Below are 20,651 nucleotides of genomic sequence, written 5' to 3'. Positions count from 1 at the left end.
GAGGGGTGACCTTCTAGAGGTTTATAAAATTATGAGGGGCATGGATAGGATAAATAGACAAAGTCTTTTCTCTGGGGTGGGGGAGTCCAGAACTAGAGGGGCATAGGTTTAGGGTGAGAGGGGGCAAGAGACCTAAGGGGCAACTTTTTCACGCAGAGGGTGGTACGTGTGTGGAATGAGCTGCCAGAGGATGTGGTGGAGGGTGATACAATTGCAACATTTTAAAGGCATCTGGATGGGGACATGAATATTAAGGGTTTGGAGAGATATGGGCCGGGTGCTGGGAAGTTCGCACAGACGGGATGGACATCTCGGAGGAGCAGGAAAAAACGTGAGGGGAATTGCCTCATTACCCTCCCCGTACTCTCCCCTCCCTAAGCCACCCCTCCCCATGCCCCATCCCTCCCTTGCCCTCTGCCCCATGTCCCCTCTCCACGTGCCCCACCCCTCCCCATGTCTGCCCCTTCCCCTAGATCTGTCCTAACTCTGACCCTGAATGACAAGAAGACGCTGCCCTCTACCCCACCAATTAGGTTGGATCTTTGTCCAAGTAATTCCCTCTGTAACTATCTCTCTGGTCCAGCATGTTGGCTCAGTGGTTAGCACTGCTGCCTCCCAGTGCCAGGGACCCTGGTTCGACTCCAGCCTCGGGGTGACTGTCTGTGTGGAGTTTGCACATTCTCCCCGTGTCTGTGTGGGTTTCCTCCCACTGTCCAAAGATGTACGGGTCAAGGTGGATTGGCTGTGGGAAATCGCTCAACGTGTTCGGGAATGTGTAAGTTAGCCATGGGGAACGCAGTGTTGCAAGGATAGTATTACTCTGGATGGGAAGCTCTTTGGAGGGCTGTTGTCCATTCGATGGGCTGAATGGCTTGCTTCCACACTGTAGGGATTCTATGAAAGTCAGGCTCCAATTCCAAGTCTTTACCAGAAGCATGTACTTGGCACAGCAAACACTATAATCATTCCAGATTCTCGACAAATAAGGTCATCTCTTTCCCTCACAGAGCACAGGAGAATTCCTGGCCCTGTTTCTCTCTTTGCTTTCCCACAAACGCTTTAAGCAAAGTCAACAAATCACTGAAACTTTTAACAAATGCCTGCCGTTTATCTCCAATGAATTTATTCCTGATGTTGGCACTTAATGCTTGTTTTTAATTGCTCTGAAAATGAGTGGATTTTGAGAGGTCCTCACTGGCTGGTTAAGGGCAGAGTAGGTGTGGGACTGGAGTCACGTATAGGCCTAGAGCAGCTCAGGGTAACACAGCTCCTTCCCTTTGTCAGTTTTTTCAACAATTCCCTTGTCATCTTCCCTTGACCCGATGGCAGCTGTGACGTACATCCAGATGATCGAATAAAAATTCAAATTCACAAAGAAATGGCCTCACATTCTCTGGAAACTGAACATTTCATCTTCAAAAGCCAATCAGATGGTGCCCTCGCTACAGCCAAGACCCCCAACCGAACCAGTCAAAAGCACAGCGCTGGAAAAGCACAGCAGGTCAGGCAGCATCCGAGGAGCAGGAGAGTCGACGTTTCAGGCATGAGCCCTTCATCAGGAACCCCAACCCAACCACAACAACAACAACAACAACAACCTGCATCTACAAAGTGCCTTCGGTGCGATAAAACATACCAAGAGCGCCTCACAGGGGAAGCTAACAAACATCGGGCTGCTTCAGGAGTCAGGAGGGTAGATGGTCAAAGTCTTCATCAAAGGGGTAGGTTCTAAGGGCCATCTGAAAGTCAGATGGACAGTTGACAAGTTTACGGAGGGAATTCATGGTGGGTCAGTGGTTAGCACTGCTGCCTCACAGCACCAGGGACCCGGGTTCAATTACAGCCTCGGGCAATTGTCTGTGTGGAGTTTGCACATTCTCCCCGTGTCTGCGTGGGTTTCCTCCGGATGCTCCGGTTTCCTCCCACAATCCAAAGATGTGCAGGTTAGGGTGGGATTGGCCGTGCTAAATTGCCCACAGTGTTAGCTGCATTAGTCAGAGGGGAATGGGTCTGGGTGGGTTACTCTTCGGAGGGTCGGTGTGGACTTGTTGGGCTGAAGGGCCTGTTTCCACACCGTAGGGAATCTAATCTAAAATTCTGGAACTTAGGGACCCAGATGCCAGAGGTGAAGCACGAGGAATCACTGCGACTGAGGTTGGCAATTTCCACTTGGGATAAGAGGAACATTCTCCAGGAGGTGGCTAGGTCAGGTTTGAACAGGTGGCGGTCTGTCAGCTTTACAGTTGTAAATGATTTCCCCCATGTTCAACTAGAAACAGGGGACCAGGCAGATCAATAGTTCATCGATCAAAAAAACCAAACCCCGGGCATGAGAGTGACATCCCTTGACATTAGGTCATATTTGACCGAGTGTGGCATCAAGGAGCCCTGGCACACTGGAATCAATGGGTATCAGGGGGCAAACTCTCCACTGGTTGGAGTCATGCCTGGCACACAGGAAGATGGGATTGTTGGAGGTCAGTCATCTCAGCTCCAGGACATCTCTGCAGGAGTTCCTCAGGGGAGTGTCCTGGGGTCAACCACCTTCAGCTTCTTCATCAATGACCTTCCCTCCATCAAAAGGTCAGAAATGGGGATGTTTGCTAATGACTGCACAATGTTCAGATACTGAAGCAGTCCATGTTCAAATGCAGAAACATCCAGACAATATCCAGGCTTGGGCTGACAAGTGGCAAGTAACATTTGTGCCCCATAAGTGCCAGGCAATGACCATCTCCAAAAAGAGACAATCTAATCATCACCTCTTGACATTCAATGGCATCGCCATCACTGAATCCCTCACTACCAACATCCTGGGGGTTGTCATTGACTAGAAACTCAACTGGACTCACCACATAAACACAGCGGCTACAAGAGCAGGTCAGAGGCTGGGAATCCTGCAGCGAGTAACTCCCCTCCTGACTCCCCAAAGCCTGTCCATCATCTCCAAGGCACAAGTCAGGAGTATGAGGGAATACTCCCCACTTGCCCTGGATGGGGGCAGCTCCAACAAACACTCAAGAAGCTCAACACCATCCAGGACAAAGCAGGCCCCACTTGATTGGCACCACATCTTCAAATACCCTCTCCCTCCACCACCGATGCTCAGTAGCAGCAGTGTGGACCACCTACAAGATGCACTGCAGAAACTCACCAAAAAGCCTCAGACAGCACCTTCCAAACCCACGGCCACTTCCATCTAGAAGGACAAGGGGCAGCAGATACATGGGAACACCACCCCCTGCAAGTTCCCCTCCAAGTCCCTCACCATCCTGATTTGAAAATATATCGCCGTTCCTTCACTGTCACTGGGTCAGAATCCTGGAATTCCCTCCCTAAGGGCATTGTGGCTCAACCCACAGCACATGGACTGCAGCAGTTCAAGAAGGCAGCTCACCCCCACCTTCTCAAGGGGGGCAACTAGGGACGGGCCAATAAACATTCGTCCAAACAGCAGTGCCTACATCCAGTGATTTAATAAAATACTTGGGACCATTGCGCCAATGTTAGCCACATGAACAATACAAGAGCCATAATTATCCTTCCAGCTTTGGTGAGGTCGTATCTGGTGTCCGTTTAAAACCAGTGAGTGGTTCTATTCAGAGTTAGGGAAGGATATTTGATTATCGGGTGAATTGAGGTGGGGACGGTGACAGGTAACATTACAAAGCAGGACATCAGAGAAGGAAGTGAGTGCAGAGACAAGGCACAAAGTTATTATGGACAATCTATTCCAGCATTAAACGTGCTGCAAAGTTGCAACGTCTGGTCAACCAACCACTGGGGTAAAGTGTCAAGGAAATCCAAAAGTTGGGAAATTTCTTTCCTTTGGGAATGGCCATTTCTGTTCTGTTCCCAGAATTGATGCTAGATTTAGGACCAGGTCACACTGAGTGGAGAGAAAGAGAGGGAATTTTGAGCAGATTTGTAGCTCTGGTTGATGATAAGTCTATAAGTTAGCTCGCTGAGCTGGGAGGTTTGTTTTCAGACATTTCGTCACTATTAGGGTGGCACGGTGGCACAGTGGTTAGCACTGCTGCCTCACAGCACCAGAGACCCGGGTTCAATTCCCACCTCGGGTGTCTGTCTGTGTGGAGTTTGCACATTCTCCCCGTGTCTGCGTGGGTTTCCTCTGAGTGCCCTGGTTTCCTCCAACAGTCCAAAAATGTGCTGGTTTGGTGAATTGGCCATGCTAAATTGCCCATAGTGTTAGGTGAAGGGGTAAATGTAGGGGAATGGGTCTGGGTGGGTTGCTCTTCAGAGGGTCGGTGTGGACTTGTTGGGCCGAAAGCCTGTTTCCACACTGTAGGGAATCGAATCTAATCATGACTAGGTAACATAATCAGTGGGAGTCTCTGGTGAAGTGCTGGTGGTATGTCCCGCCTCTCGATTTATAAGTCTTGGTTTCTGATGGTGGGTGATGTCATTTCTGGTTCTTTTTTTCCAAGGGAAGGTAGATAGGAACTAAATCGATGTGTTTATGGATGGAGTTCTGGTTAGAATGCCATGTCTCTAAGAATTCTTGTGCGTGTCTTTGTTTCGTCTGTCCTAGGATGTGTGTGTTGTCCCAGTGAAAGTGGTGTCCTTCTTTGTCTGTATGTACAGAAACTAGTGATAGTGGGTTATGTCTTTTGGTGGCCAGTTGGTGTTCACGTATCTTGATGGCCTGATAATTCGTCCAATGTAGTGTTTTTTTTACAGTTCTTGCATGGCATCTTGCAAATGACTTGCTGATAGTATCTAATGGATCCTTTAGGTTCATTATTGCAGTTCAAGTGTCTTGGTAGGTTTGTGGGCTACCATGATGTCAAGGGGACTGAGTAGTCTGCAAGTCATTTCTGATATGTCTTTGATGTAAGTTATTGTGGTTTTAGTTTTTGGTTGCATTGTGTCTGCTTGTTTGGGTTTGTTTCTGAGGAATCAGTGGATTGTGTTTATTGGGTACCCATTTTTCTTGAAAACCTGTATTTTTCTTCTGCTTTTTGTAGTTCTTGGGTGCTGCAGTGTGATGTAGCTCCTTAAAATAATGTCTTGATGCAGCTCCGTTTGTGAGTTTTGGGATGATTGCTTCTGAAGTTAAGTATTTGGTCCGTGTACGAAAGAGAGGGATGTAATCAGAGAAATGTGTGCTGTCATTTGGAAATTATTAACTGCATTGACAATGATCTCAAAGTCATGGTTTATAGTGACGTGCTGCTCTTCAGTGAATAACTTCCTTTCTCTCCTGCAACACCATCTACATCTAGTTCTGCAGGTATCCATATATTATTTCTACAAAACCTGTAAGTGAATGCCCTGAAAGGGAGGTGTCTGAGCAGCACCAGCGATGGGAGATTCAATAAAGAGGTTCAAAACGATTAGGAGTAACGGTACCAGTAGATGCCTAGGATTGTTTACGGGAGGCAATGGCCTGGTGGTATTATCGCTGGACTCTTAATCCAGAGACCCAGGTAATGCTTGAGGAATCTGAGTTCAAATCCTGCCACGGCAGATGGTGAAGTTTGAATTCAATAAAAATCTGGAATTAAGTGTCTGATGATGCCAGCTGTTGAAGGAAAACTCTATCTGGGTCACTAGTCCTGGAATGAAATCAGCTAGTCTGGCCTACATGTGACTCCAGCCCCACAGCCGTGTGGTTGACTCTTAACTGCCCTCTGGGCAATTGGGGGAGGGCAATAAATGCTGGGCCCAGTCAGATACTCCCACATCCTCCAAATGAAGAGAAAAGGAATCAGTAGTCAGGGCCACTATCAGACACAGTGGAATGGCCCTGAGGGGGCCGAATGGCCTACTCCACCTCAGTGACAGAAGTTTCCTTTGGTGAGAGGGTTGGGAACCAGAGGGGTAAAAACAATGACTGCAGATGCTGGAAACCAGATTCTGGATCAGTGGTGCTGGAAGAGCACAGCAATTCAGGCAGCATCCGAGGACAGGCAAAATCGACGTTTCGGGCAAAAGCGGCTTTTGCCCGAAACGTCGATTTTGCCTGTCCTCGGATGCTGCCTGAATTGCTGTGCTCTTCCAGCACCACTGATCCAGAATCTGGGAACCAGAGGGGACATGTTTAAGGAAACTGACAGAAGTAGAGGGTGGGAGGATTGGGAATGAGTACATGTAGAGGTGTTTTAAGCCTGAGTTGTTGTGGTTTGGAATGTGGAAGCAGATTCAATCATCACTTACTTTCAGAAAAGGGAAAGGCAGCCAGGATTACAGCAAAACCTTAACGGGATGGGGCTGGCCGGGGAAACGGTCAGATTAAAATTCTGATCTGGTGAGCTGGTCTCTGTGAGGAATTCTCTCCAGCCGGAGGAGAGGGAATTATCAGGCACGGGGCTCTGTAACTGGAACATGGCGATTTCATTTCGTAAAGTAGTTCCACCAGGAGGGCCATTGTCCGAGTGCGTGATGAGGCTCAGAGTTGGGGTTTCTTGACTTTGTGGAGGAACCACTGTGTGGGCTAAAAGGAGTTGCTCTCTAACGCCCTGCAGCCATCGGGAATACCGACCCTGCTCAATATTCACCCCCCCCCACCCCACACCCACCCCTCCCCCTCCAGCACCCTCACCTTCAAGAGGGACTGAAGCTAACAGCCAAAGAATGAGAAGGAACCTTGTTGAATTATACAAGCTCCTCAGGAGATCTGACAGGGGAGACAATGCAAGGTCATTCCCTTGTTGTGGGGGGGTTGATGACCAGAGGGGAAGTAGCATCACCTCAGAGTGACCAGTCGCCCAGTGAAGACAGAGATGACGAGGAATTTCTTCTCCCAGAGGGGAGTGGAATTTCTTTTTCACCACAGAGCGCTCTGGAGGCTGGGCCATTCGGTATATTCAAGGCTGAGAGAGACAGGTTTCTAACCAGGAAGGGGATGGAGGGTTAGAGGCTAAAGGCAGGAAAGCTGAGAGGGTTCCAATCAGCCAGGACTGGGGGGGGGGGGGAACAGACCCCCTGGGCCGAATGGCCTACTCTACTCTTCCATCTCAGGGTTTTAACCAAGATTGGCCAATCCGGGTACAAAGCAAATTCAGACAGCCCTGTGGCGTGGACTCCAATCACACAGCCCAGGAGACGGCCACTCGGCCCATTATATGAATGCTGGCTCTCACTTGGAAGTGCGTCCCGAATACAGTCCCTGCTCTTTTTCCACGATGTGCACTTTGTTTGTTTTCCCCGCAAAGTGTTAATTTAATTCCCTTTTTCAGGTGAAAATTTTGAAAGATAACTTCGAGGAGGTTAGTGGGGAGGGTTTTTATTTACCTGTTGAGAAAGGAATTTCCAAAAGGGGTCAGTTTGCGGAAAGGTTTGTTGGCGTCCACCATTAAGGCGTTCCCAGGGATCACACTCTCTGTCTCTCCATGCATCACAGCAATGAAGGAGTCAGTGGTGGGTTCGGGTCCCACTCTACTCCCAGGGAAATCCTCCTCCAGTAAGTATTGGATGAAAGTGGTCTTCCCGGTGGAATACTGTCCCACCACCAGGATCATGGGCTTATTGTCGAAATCTGCATCTTCCAGGGAGGGGGTGTGGAAATCGTGAAACTTGTAGAAGTTCTCCAGAGGCAGAAGCTTCGTTTTGTACAATTCCTTCAGCCCCTCAGTCACTGTGTGAGCTTTCTCAATCACCTCCTCCTTCTTCTTCTCGTGTTTCTTCATCCAACTGAACATTTTTAACACAGGAATACAAGGTATTTGCTAGTGTTAGGGCTGAATAAAAAGTGGCACTCACAGAGAAATGCAGACAAAATAAATCTCCGTCCTTTCCTCCCTCCCTGCTTTAAAAGTTTTCCACTTCAAAACAAGTCTCAGAAGTTTTGCACAACAATAATTTCAGGGGGAGGAATTCCTGGGAGTAGTTCTGAGTGAGACTGCCGTTAGTTAACTCAGGCACAGCCTCCAAACTTGCGCAGAAAACACTCCTTTAATTATTATAAAACCTCCTCCCAATCCCCACATCAAATATCCCTGAACTAATAAATACTCTCAAAGAACGAACTCAAGCGACTAGGTTTGGAGCTACCCGGCGCCATCTGGCGTTCGATATTATTACTCCAGACCAAAGGGTATGAAACCAACTCAGGGACAGACCAATCGGCCAGTTGTACCTTTGCTAGCTCTTCAGCAGAGCTACAATTCATTGGTCAGACCCAATTTGCAGTCACGATGTGGAGTTGCTGGTGTTGGACTGGGGTGGACAAGGTCAGAAATCACACAACATCAGGTTATAGTCAACAGATTAAGCTTGTGATTTCAAACAAACCTGTTGGCCTGTAACCTAGTGTCTTGTGGCTTCTGACCGATCTGGAGTGTGGTGCTAAATGAAAACCGAAAGAACTGAGTGTGCTGGAAATCAGAAGCAAAACCAGAGATTGCTGGAAAAGCTCAGCAGGTCTAGCAGCATCTGTGGAGAGAAATCAGAGTTAATGTTTCAGGTCCGGTTCTGATGAACTGGACCTGGAAGGTTAATTCTGATTCCTCGCCACAGCCGCTGCCAGAACTGCTGAGCTTTTCCAGCAATTTCTATTTTTGATTTGGAGTGGGTTGATCAGTTCTGAGCACCTTGTTTAACGAAGGATATTAAAGACCTAGAGAGAGCTGAGGTGGTACAGTGGTTAGTACTGCTACCTCACAGCTTCAAGGTTCCCAGGTTCGATTCCACCCTCAGGTGACTGTCTATATGAAGTTTACATGCTCTCCTAGTGTCTATGTAGGTTTCCTCCCACAGTCCAAAGATGTGCAGGTTAGGATGGATTGGCGAAGGGAAATTGCCCATAGTGTCCAGGGGTGTATGTCCACTAGCTTTGGAAAATGCAGGGATAGGGTGTGGGTGTAAGGTCTGGATGGGATGCTGTTTGGAGGGTTTGTGTGGACTTGATGGGCTGAATGGCCTGTTTCCATGCTGCAGGGATTCTATGAATTAGAGATGATTGAAATTGCTGTAAAAACTCAGCAAGTCTGTCAGCATCTGTGGACAGAAAGCAGAGTTAACATTTTGAGTCCAATGACTCTTCCTTAGAACTATGAGAAAATTGGATTACCCTCCTGTATCGGAGTCAGAGGGCATGGGGGAAACGCTGAATGAATACTTTTCGTAAGTTTTCACACTAGAAAAAGACAATGTTGTCGAGGAGAATACTGAGATACCGGTGGGATTGAGGTTCACAAGGATGAGGTGTTAGCAATTCTGGAAAATGTAAAAATAGAAAAGTCTCCTGGGCCAGACGGGATTTATCCGAGAATTCTCTGGGAAGCCAGGGAGGAGATTGCCGAGTCCTTTGTTTTGATCTTTATGTCGTCATTGTCTACAGGAATAGGGCCGGAAGACTGGAGGATAGCAAATGTTGTCCCCTTGTTCAAGAAGGGGAGTAGAGACAACCCTGGGAATTATAGACCAGTGAGCCTTACTTTGGTTGGTAAAGGTTATAAGAGATAAGATTTATAATCATCTAGAAAGGAATAACTTGATTAGAGATAGTCAACACGGTTTTGTGAAGGGTAGGTTGTGCCTCACAAACCTTACTGAGTTCTTTGAGATGGTGACCAAACAGGGGGATGAGGGTAAAGCGGTTGATGTGGTGTATATGGATTTCAATAAGGTTCCCTACAGTAGGCTATTGTACAAAAGACAAAGGCATGGGATTGAAGGTTTAGAAGTTTGGATCAGAAATTGGCTAGCTGAAAGGAGACATAGGGTAGTGGTTGACGGGAAAGTTCATCCTAAAGTTCAGTTACTAGTGATGTGTCGCAAGGATCTGTTTTGGGGCCACTGCTGTTTGTCATTTTTATAAATGACCTGGACGAGAGTGTGGAAGAATGGGTTAGTAAATTTGTGGATGACACAAAGGTTAGTTGAGTTGTGGATAGTGATAAAGGATGTTGCAGGTTGCTGAGGGACATAGATAAGCTGCAGATTTGGGCTGAGAGGTGGAAAATGGAATTTAATGTGGAAAAGTGTGAGGTGATTCACTTTGGAAGGAGTAACAGGAATAAAGAGTACTGGGCCAATGGTAAGATTCTTGGTAATGTAGATGAGCAAAGAGATCCTAATATCCATGTGCATAGATCCCTGAAAGTTGCTACCCAGGTTGATAGGGTTGTTAAGAGGCAGACGGTGTGTTAGCTTTTATTGGTAGTGGGATTGGGTTTCGGAGCCATGAAGTCATGCTGCAGCTGTACAAAACTCTGGTGCGGCTGCACTTGGAGTATTGCATACAGTTCTGGTCACCGCATTATAGGAAGGATATGGAAGCTTTGGAAAGGGTTTCATAGGAGATTTACTAGGATGTTGCCTGGTATGGAGGGGAGGTCTTATGAGGAAAGGCTGAGGGACTTGAGGCTGTTTTTGTTACAGAGAAGAAGGTTGAGAGGTGACTTAATTGAGACATACTAGATAATCAGAGGGTTAGACAGGGTGGACAGTGAGAGCCTTTTTCCTTGGATGGTGAAGGCCAGCACAAGTGGACATAACTTTAAATTGAGGGGTGATAGATATAGGACAGATGTCAGAGGTAGTTTCTTTACTGAGAGAGTAGTAGGGATGTGGAACACCCTGCCTGAAACAGTAATAGACTCACCAACTTTAAAGGTATTTAAATGGTCACTGGATAAACATATGGAGGAGGATGGAACAGTGTAGGTTAGATGGGCTTCAGATCGGTTCCACAGGTCAGAGCAACATCGAGGGCTGAAGGGCCTGTACTGTGCTGTGATATTCTATGTTCCTTGAAGCAGAGAGGATTAAGAGATGACCTCACTGAGGTGTTCAAAATGATGAACAATTTTGACCTGGTAAAGGAGGATATTCTGTTTCCACTAGTTGGTGTGTCAGTAAGTAGGGAGTCACAGTCTCGGGATTGTCAGCAAGAGGTGCCCCGATGAGATGAGGAGAAACTTCTTTACTCAGACAGTTGTTAGGATTCCACGGGAGGTTTCAAAGTGAGCTGGATTTATAGAGTCATACAACACGGACACTGACCCTTTGGTCCAACGTGTCCCTGCTGACCGAGGATTTACCAGGATGTTGCTGGGAATGGAGGGTTTGTGTTATAAGGAGAGGCAGGATAGGCTGGGACCTTCTTCACTGGAGCATAGGAGGGTGAGGGGTGACCTTACAAAGGTCTATAACATCATGAGGGGCATCGACAAAGTGAATAGTAAGGCTCTTCTCCCCAGGGTGGGGGCAGCCCAAACTTGAGAGCACGGGGCAGTGGGACTAGTGTGGGGATTGATACAGGGCTATGGGGAGAGCACGGGGCAGTGGGACTAGTTTGGGGATTGATACAGGGCTATGGGGAGAGCACGGGGCAGTGGGATTAGTTTGGGGATTGATACAGGGCTATGGGGAGAGCATGGAGCAGTGGGATTAGTTTGGGGATTGATATAGGGATATGGGGAGAACACGGGGCAGTGGGACTAGTGTGGGGATTGATAGGGCTGGAGAATGAGACCAGCTCGGAGCTCTTTCAGGAGCTGCTAGATATGATGGGCTGAATGGCCTCTTTGTATGCTGTAAAGACCTACTAATCTGAAAGTCTATTTAACATGCTCCACACTCTCTCACCCCTGGGCTACTGCCATCTAAATCTCTCATTTTTCAAATTTTCTTCACCCATTTCTCATCAAAAATTCCTAATGCAATTTTCATCTATCTACGTTCCAGATCATCATAACTCACTGATTATTAAGTTATCAAATTTAATGAAATGAAGAAAAGGCCACAATTATATTTTCTTTACAATTTTCTTTTTAAAATATCAACAACAGCATAAACCCCAGGGAACATAACATTAAACCGCTGTACCCTAACATTATAACATACCACAGACACTCTCCATATGAAGAGTTGGAGATATAAAGTCTCATTGAAGTTTTTTTAAACTGTAAAGGATTTGTGTAGAGTGATGGGGAAGTTTATCAACTGAAAAGTGTCATTGAGTGAATGGAACTGTTTCAGAAACATCTTCAGGCAGATGACTGCTGGGACTGTTTAACCACTAACAAAGACGGAGTGAGAGGATGCTATTTAAAAGGTAAAAAAAAGGCATTAAATAGTGGAGCAGTTTGAAGACTCAAGCTAGATATTTTTGAACCAAACTTTTCAGAGATGTTATGACACACCTCTGGAGCAGGTGAGATTTGAACCAAGGACTATTAGTCAAGTGACAGGGACACTACCATTGCGTCACTAGAACATGTTGGGAGACAATGGGTTTAGTCTGGGATCTATAGTGGGCTATGGCGAGAGAGCAGGACTGTGGGACTGGCTGGGGATTGGTTTGGGATATGGGGAGGGATTAGTTTGGTACTGATACAGGCTATGAGGAGAGACCGATAGTGGGATTAGTTTGGAGATTGATACAGGGCAATGTGGGGAGAATGGGGCAGTGTGATTAGTTTGGGGATTGATATAGGGCTATAGGGAGATCACAGGGCAGTGGGATTAGTATGGGATTGATAAAGAGCTGTGGAGAGCATGGGGCAGTGGGATTGTGTGGGATTGATATAGGTCTATAGGGAGATCATAGGGCAGCGGGGTTAGTATGGTATTGATATAGGGCTATGGTGAGAGCACAGGACAGTGGGATTAATTTGGGAATTAATACAGAGCTAAGGGGGAAGGGAAGTGTGGACAGTGAGTTTAGTGTGGGACTGAGAGGAGTCTCATGGGAAATTTTCTTTTGAGTGCATATTCATGTCCAATTCCAGAAAACGAAGCACAACTATCTAGACTAAGTTCAGTCCAGTCCAGAGGAAATGTTGTGTTATTGGAAAGTGCTGCCTTTGCAATGAGACGTAACACTCAGCTCTCTCAGGTCAGTGTGGTAGACGTAGGGAGCTGTGCCGCACGAACTGTTGAGTATTTATCCTTCCTCTCCATCACCTTAGCAGATGATGTGACCATCACTGCACGGTGTGGGATCTTGCTGTGCTGCTGTTGGTCACACTTCTGTCATCACAGCAGTGACTATGCTCTAAAAGGTGCTTCACTGGGTGTGAAATCCGTGGGGATGTGCAGAGGCTGTCAAAGATGTACTGGGTAACCGGCTTGTGAAGTGGTTGTACGTTGTAGGTTCCCACAAGATCTCACAAACACTAAAAAAAAGTCATGAAACAAGCACACAATATAGTGCAACAGGTTTAATTGGAAGCACACCAGCTTTCGGAGTATCACACACTTCCAAATAAACCTGTTGGACTATAACCTGGTGTTGTGTGATTTTTAACTTTGTACACCCCAGTCCAACACCAGCATCTCCACATCATGAAACAAGCAGACTGCTTCCACAAGGCATTAGAAATTGATAATCCCAAACTACACAAGACGACACCCCCGACCCTCTTATGTGACCTTGATTTTATGGAATGCCATTGACGTAGTGAGTTGAAAGTAGGAATCCTGCTTCTCCTACATTTCCCTGGAAATCTTCAACTTCTTCCAAATTTTACCCAATTTCCTTTTTTAAAAAAATTACGATAGTGATCCTGTGTTGATAACGATCAAATATTCTAATAGTGACATTATTTAAATAATGTTGAAAATAACAGGGAGATGGCACAGACTGCGCTAGACTCTCTGTCCCTCTTGCTCTAGGTGGACATGATGTGGAGGAGCTGGTGTTGAATGGGGGTGGACAAAATTAAAAATCACACAACACCAGGTTATAATCCAACAGGTTTATTTAGAAGCACTAGCTTTTGGAGCGCTGCTCCTTCATCAGGTGGTTGTGGAGTATAAGATCGTAGGACACAGAACATATAGCAAAAGATTACACAGTGTCATGCAAATGAAATGGTATATTGAAGAAACCTGGATCATTGACGTAGTGAGTTGAAAGTAGGAATCCTGCTTCTCCTACATTTCCCTGGAAATCTTCAACTTCTTCCAAATTTTACCCAATTTCCTTTTTTAAAAAAATTACGATAGTGATCCTGTGTTGATAATGATCAAATATTCTAATAGTGACATTATTTAAATAGTGTTGAAAATAACAGGGAGATGGCACAGACTGCGCTAGACTCTCTGTCCCTCTCGCTCTAGGTGGACATGATGTGGAGGAGCTGGTGTTGAATGGGGGTGGACAAAGTTAAAAATCACACAACACCAGGTTATAATCCAACAGGTTTATTTAGAAGCACTAGCTTTTGGAGCGCTGCTCCTTCATCAGGTGGTTGTGGAGTATAAGATCATAGGACACAGAACGTATAGCAAAAGATTACACAGTGTCATGCAAATGAAATGGTATATTGAAGAAACCTGGATTGTTGTTAAGTCTTTCATCTTTTGGAATGGTTTTGGTTCATTAATATGTAAATCCCAGAACTTCCTTTAAGTCACATTTTTGAGATAACTTAAGGTTTTATAACAAAAGATGACATCTCAGCTCAGACAATGCATTAAAGATGTGAGGTTAGAGTCTGTCTGTATCCCAATCTTGAGTCAGAGTGAGAGTGAGCAAGAGAGTGAGAGTGAGCGAGAGAGCGAGACTAATGCAGTGGGGTGACCTGTAGTGTGACATGAACCCAAGGTCCCAGTTGAGGCCATCCCCATGTGTACTGAACTTGGCTATCAGCCTCTGCTCGGCCACTTTGTGTGGTTGCCTATCCCAAAGACCGCCCTAGGGGATGGTCACCCGAAGATCCGAGGTCAAATGTCCCAGACTGCTGAAGAATTCCCCGACTGGGAGGGAACGTCTCTGTCTGGTGGTTGTTGCGCTGTGTCCTGAGGCGAGACCAAGCAGACACTTGAACAATGGATGAATGGACACCGCGCAACAATCACCAGGCAGGGATGTTCCCTCCCAGCTGGGGAATACTTCAGTCGTCAGGGACCTTCAGGTGACCATCCACCAAGGTGGACTTTGGGTCAGGCAAGAGCACAAAGTAGCCGAGTAGAGGCTGATAGCCAAGTTCGGTGCCCGTGAGGATGGCCTCAACTGGGACTTTGGGTTCATGTCACACTACAGGGGACCCATTACACTATACACATTCTCTCTCACTCACACACACACGCTCACACTCAAGCAAACTCTGTCTCATTTATGTGTATACACACACCCCCACTAACACCCACGCTCGCACCCTCTCACAGGCTTATACTCCATCACACTGACTCACACACTTTACCAAGCTTCCACACACGCAAACACACACACTCTGAGTGCACTCACGCTCACATACTCACATGCACACACTCACTCTAACTCTCCTTCACGCGCACACATCTATGGGGTGAATTTGTATTTGCTGAATTACATTTGCAGTTACATTCTATTTTGCTCAAAAAATGCACAACTTGCAGGCACTCAATCCATGTGATATTTTGTAAATTCCACTTTGGAAATAGAACCAGTCTGGCCCAAGATTGGGATACAGACAGACTGTAACCTCGCACCTTAAATGCATTGTCTGAGCTGGGATGTCACCTTTTTTTGTATAAAACCTTAACTTAGCTTGAGAATGTGACTTAAAAGAAGTTCTGGGATTTACATGTTGATGAACCGAAACCTGTAACCCATTCTAAAAGAGGAAAGACTTAACAACAATCCAGGTTTGTCCAATATGTCATTTCAGTTGTATCACACTGTAGTCATTTGCTATAAATTCTGTGTCTTATGGTCCTGCTTCACAACCACCTGATGAAGGAGCAGCGCTCCAAAAGCTAGTATTTCCAAATAAATCTGTTGGGCTATAACCTGGTGTTGTGTGATTTTTTAACTATGTCTAGATGGAAGCAGTGGCCTATTATCGCTGGACTGTTAAACCAGAGACCTAGGTAAATGGTGTTTCAATCCCACCATGACTAATGGTAGAATTTGAATTCAATAAATATCTGGAATTAAGAGTCTAATGATGACCATGAATCCATTGTCAATTGTCAGGAAAACCCCATCTGGTTCACTAATGTCGTTTGGAGGAGGAAACCACCATCCTTACCTGGTCTGCCCTACATGTGACTCCAGACCAACAGTTGACTCTTAACTGCCCTCTAGACAATTAGGGATGGGCACAAAAATCTGGCCCTCCCAGCGACACCCTCATCCCGTGAATGAAGTAAAGAAAAATTGCTGAAAACAAAGGGAGCGGATATGGAGATTAAATAGATTTTGGACAGAATTATTTGTTGTTACACAGAGGGGTTGTAACATACTGTCAAAATAACAGATTCAGTGACTGAAGTAGGGATCACATCAGGCTGTAGCTGGTCACAGTGAAGAGAATAATAGAAAAGCAGGTAGACGGAGTTAACGCCAACTCTGCATTAGGGGCAAACAAAATAAATGAAATTTCTTCGGTATGTTTTAACTTTCTTTACCCTGGTATTCAAAGGCATCATCAGCAAACAACAATTTTATGATTGGATTTAAACTTGCCCATTTCACTCTGCAACCTGACCCTCAAAGTAGTTTTCTGCCAAAATTATTAAGGAAAGCTAAAATAGATGCTTGGCCTGTTTGTGAGAACTCCGAGGAATTTTCTGCTTTATAACAACAGACATATCAATATTCCATTTCTACAAATTCCAGCTGTGCTTAATATGCCACATTAATGCCACCTCATTCAACCATGTTTTATAGTTCTTAAGTAAATCGGAGCCTAGTTGGTATTTACTGTTCCTGCTTTGAGATCTGAACCAAGTCCAAATTAACTGACTGCCTTTCATGTTAAACAGTTGATACACAGTGACATACATTTCCCAGATCAAGGCTTATGGTAAGTTGGATGATATATTACTGAAAGAAAAATATTGAAAAAAGAACTTGCATTTTTCTAGCACCCGTTAGTGCATTGTACAGTCAGTGAAGCACTAATGGAACAGAGTCACTTTTGGATCATGTTGAGGTTTTTGAATCCTTCTATGCCCACATATATATATATCCATTTGCTTGACCAATCTGAGACCCTGAGTCTTGAATTTCTGGCTCTTGCACCCTTGCTGCTCCTATTACTGTGCTGTGGCAACCGTGTCTGCAGCCATCTGGGACCCTAAGTTTTCAGATTCCCTCCCTACACCTCAGATTCTTTCCCCTCCTTTAAGATGCTCCTTAAAGTCTACCTCTTGGTCACCTGTCTCAGTATTTTCTCATGCGGCTTGGTGTTAACTTTGCTCATTAGCTCATTTGCTTCAATAGCCAGAGACTTTTCCCCAGGGCAGAATTGACTGGTATGAGAAGTCATAGTTTGAAGATATTAGGAGGAAGGTATAAAAGGAGACGTCAGAGGTAGGTTCTTTATGCAGAGAGTTGTGAATGCATGGAATGTGTTGCCAGCTGAGGTGGTGGAAGCGAAGTCATTGGGGACATTTAAGCGACTGCTGGACATGCACATGGATAGCAGTGAGTTGAGGGGTACGTAGGTTAAGTTACTATATTTTACATTAGGATTAAGTCTCTGCACAACATCGTGGGCCTAAGGGCCTGTTCTGTGCTGTACTTTTCTATTCTATTCTGTCTATTCTATTTATACTCCTTCACCTATGCTTGAGTAGCTATATAAATGCAGGCCATTGCTACAGGATAACACGAGAGAGTGGAGATGGTGCAAACACTGTAATAGGTACCTGTCACACGGGAAATGATTCCATTACCGCAAGCTAATCTCCTGCCTTTTCCCCATGTCCCTGCACATCATCTCTATACAAATAACCATCCAATGCCCCTCTTGAACGTCTCAATTGAACTTGCTCCGATCACATTTCCAGGCAGTACATTCCACATCTAACCACGAATCAAGGGTGAAAAGGTTTTGTTTTCTCTCTAATCACCTTTGCTTCGTTTACACATTACTTGAAATGTATGCTACTTGTTTCTTTCTATTTAATCTTTCTAGTCCAATCAGTATTTTGAGAAAACCTTAAGTACATCTCCTCCCAGCCTTCTTCCCTCCAATTCAGTCCCAATTTCTTCAATCACTGGAATTACTCATTCCTGGAAACATTCTTTTAAGTTGCTTCTGCTCTCTCCAATGCATTCATGTTTCCTATAATGAGGAACTCACATGTGAGCACAATACATTATGAGGTTTAATAAGTGTCAAGTTCAACATCACCTCCTTACTTATACTTCATGCCGTATTAATAAAGCTAATGATGCTGTATGCTTTATTAACTGCTCTCTCCACCGGTCCTGCCACCTTCAATGATTCGTGCACATAGATCTCCAGGTCCCTCTGTTCTTACACCCCCTTTAGAATTGTACTCTTTATTTTATATTGTCTCTCAAAGCATATCACCTCACGCTTCTGATTTTGAACCTCATCTTCCACCTATCCGCCGTCTTCACCAACTTATCAAAGTCCTTTTGGAGTTCCACACTGTCCTCCTATGCTTTATAATGCCTTCAAATGTCGTGTCATCTGCAAACTTTGAAATTGTCTCTTCACACAAAGACCCAAATAATTAATATACATCAGGAAAAGCAAGGGTCTGAGTACTGACCCCTGGGAAACTACACTACAATCCTTCCACCAGTCTGAAAAGGACAGGGCTTGTGAAATAACTAATGGAATCTTATAAATAAATTGCTATGTAAACATCAAGTGTTTTGGGAGACCAAGTTAACTAACAATGTGTTAATGTGGTAAATTACCTGTCTCCACATCTTGAGTTTTGAAATAAAAACTGAAAAGTCAAACATAACAAAGATCTTGGCTGTAGTAATGGAAAGGTTTGCTAAGGATAGGTACTGTTGATGTATGCGAGGGAAAGTGGAAATACATGTAATATAAGGTCACTGGCTACAAGGAGTCAAAATTGTTTGAAATAGAGTACATGATGCCACCTAGACCGGCATATAGAGGATGTAATCTCAATGTGTGCTATTGATGTCAAACATTGAATGTAATAAAGACTGAACAGTAACAGGTCACCAAAGAAACATCGATTGCTAAAGTGGGCAGGCACACAGCAAATGACATTTAAGAGAGAGCAGTCTGAAGTGATTAATTATGGTGAGAAATGGCTGGTACAAATACAACATGTAAAAGGCATCTGGTTGGATATATGAATAGGAAGGGTTTAGAGGGATATGGGCCAAGTGCTGGCAAATGGGACTAGATTAATTTAGGGTATCTGGTCAGCATGGACGCGTTGGACCGAACGGTCTGTTTCCATGCTGTATAACTCTATGACTGTAAGAACAAAGGAGGAAAATACAAACAAAATGGTACAATTCTGAGCAAGGACAGGATCGAAGGAACCTTGAGGTCTGTGCACAAAGTCTTTGACAGAGGCTGGACAAGAAAGCTGTTAAATAGGCATTAGAGATGGCTGACTTTTTGCAATAGAGGCAGAGGGTATAATCACAAGGAATTTTATAAATCACTAGGTTTAACGAAAGTTGGAGGAATTTTAGTCCACTTCTAGGCTCTGTACTTTAAGAAGGATAGCGAGGCGATAGAGATTTAAGAGAATGAGACCAGATCTGGGGGAATCCAATAAATGTGGGGAGATTAGAGATGAAGTTGTTCTCCTTAGACCACAGAAGGTGAAGGCAAGATTTAATAGCAGAGTTAAAATCATGGAGGGGTTTGATAGTAAGGAGAAACAGTTTCCTGTGGAAGGTCAGTTACCTGAGGGACATAGATCTGAAGCAATTGACCAAAAGAACCAAACGATGGGAAGACCATGCAATGATTTTTTACGATTTGGATGCTCTAGCTGAAAGGGCTGTGTAAAGTTATGATAACTTTCAAAAGGGAGTCAGATGAATGTTTGAACAGGAAGAAAATGTTTAACCATTATGGGAAAAGAGCAGGAAAATGCTTCCCAAGAGCCAGTTCAGTCATGATGGGCTGAATGGACTGATTGCACATTACTGTAGAGTAAAAGGCTTTCAGAATCAGTGTAGTACCAGCAGAGGGCAACATCGGTCCACGTGTGACCCATGCAAGAATAACTTTTACAGTTCGGGAGATGATCAGCACCTTTAATCCAGAGAAACACCTCACAGGAGAACCACAGTTTGGGAATTTGGGAGGTGGGTAGGCGCTGTTTTAAAAGTAAGGTTTTACTGGATAATTTAACATGAGAAAAACACACAAGATTAGTGACAAAGTATGGGGGAGTTGCCCTATAGAGGGAAGAGTTCCAGACGCTGCACTATGAAGGCCAGTTAGTGCCTCAATCTCTTCCAATTCCAAACATAAATCTGAGGAATCCAATCAGAAGAAATCTCTTCAGCGAGAGGGGCAGTAAGACTGGAGCCTGCTCTCACAGGGAGTGGTTGGAACAATTGCTAAAGTTGCAGTTAAAGAGAAGCCAGAGAAGCACACGAGGGGAAAAAAGGCTTACTGTGATAAATTTTAAATGAGAAAACCCTATGGCATAAACACTAGGACAAACTGGCGTCTTCCTGTGCTGTCAATCCTGTGTAATCCGAAGAGAGTTTGTAAACATCACGGGAACAAAAACTGGATGAGACAAAGTCAGAAGTTACACGACACCAGGTTATAGTCCAACAGATTTATTTGAAATCACAAGCTATCGAAGTGCTGGTCCTAATCGGATGAAGTCCTGAAAGCTTGTTATTTCAAATGTTGGTGTTGTGGGACTTCCAACCTTGTCCAACACCGGCAGCTCCACATTGTGTGTGTGTGTGTGTGGGGGGGGGGGGGGGAGACAGAGAAATTTCTGTGCAAAAAAGGAGCCCAACTTTGTGC

General features: G+C 45.1%; 1 protein-coding gene across 1 annotated transcript in view; it reads right to left on the bottom strand.

The window, feature by feature from the left end:
* The window catches only part of LOC122542678 (EH domain-containing protein 2-like), a 28,594-nt gene extending 20,674 nt beyond the window's left edge, over window positions 1–7,920 (bottom strand). The window contains exon 1 of the mRNA XM_043680656.1: window positions 7,258–7,920. Coding sequence (XP_043536591.1) covers window positions 7,258–7,664 — 407 coding nt within the window. The 5' untranslated portion in view covers window positions 7,665–7,920. The remainder of the gene's footprint in view (window positions 1–7,257) is intronic.
* Between the last annotated feature and the right edge of the window lie 12,731 nt (window positions 7,921–20,651).

Source organism: Chiloscyllium plagiosum, chromosome 41 (assembly GCF_004010195.1).
Source record: "Chiloscyllium plagiosum isolate BGI_BamShark_2017 chromosome 41, ASM401019v2, whole genome shotgun sequence".
Classification (NCBI taxonomy): domain Eukaryota; kingdom Metazoa; phylum Chordata; class Chondrichthyes; order Orectolobiformes; family Hemiscylliidae; genus Chiloscyllium; species Chiloscyllium plagiosum.
This window is presented reverse-complemented; position numbering and strand designations above follow the sequence as displayed.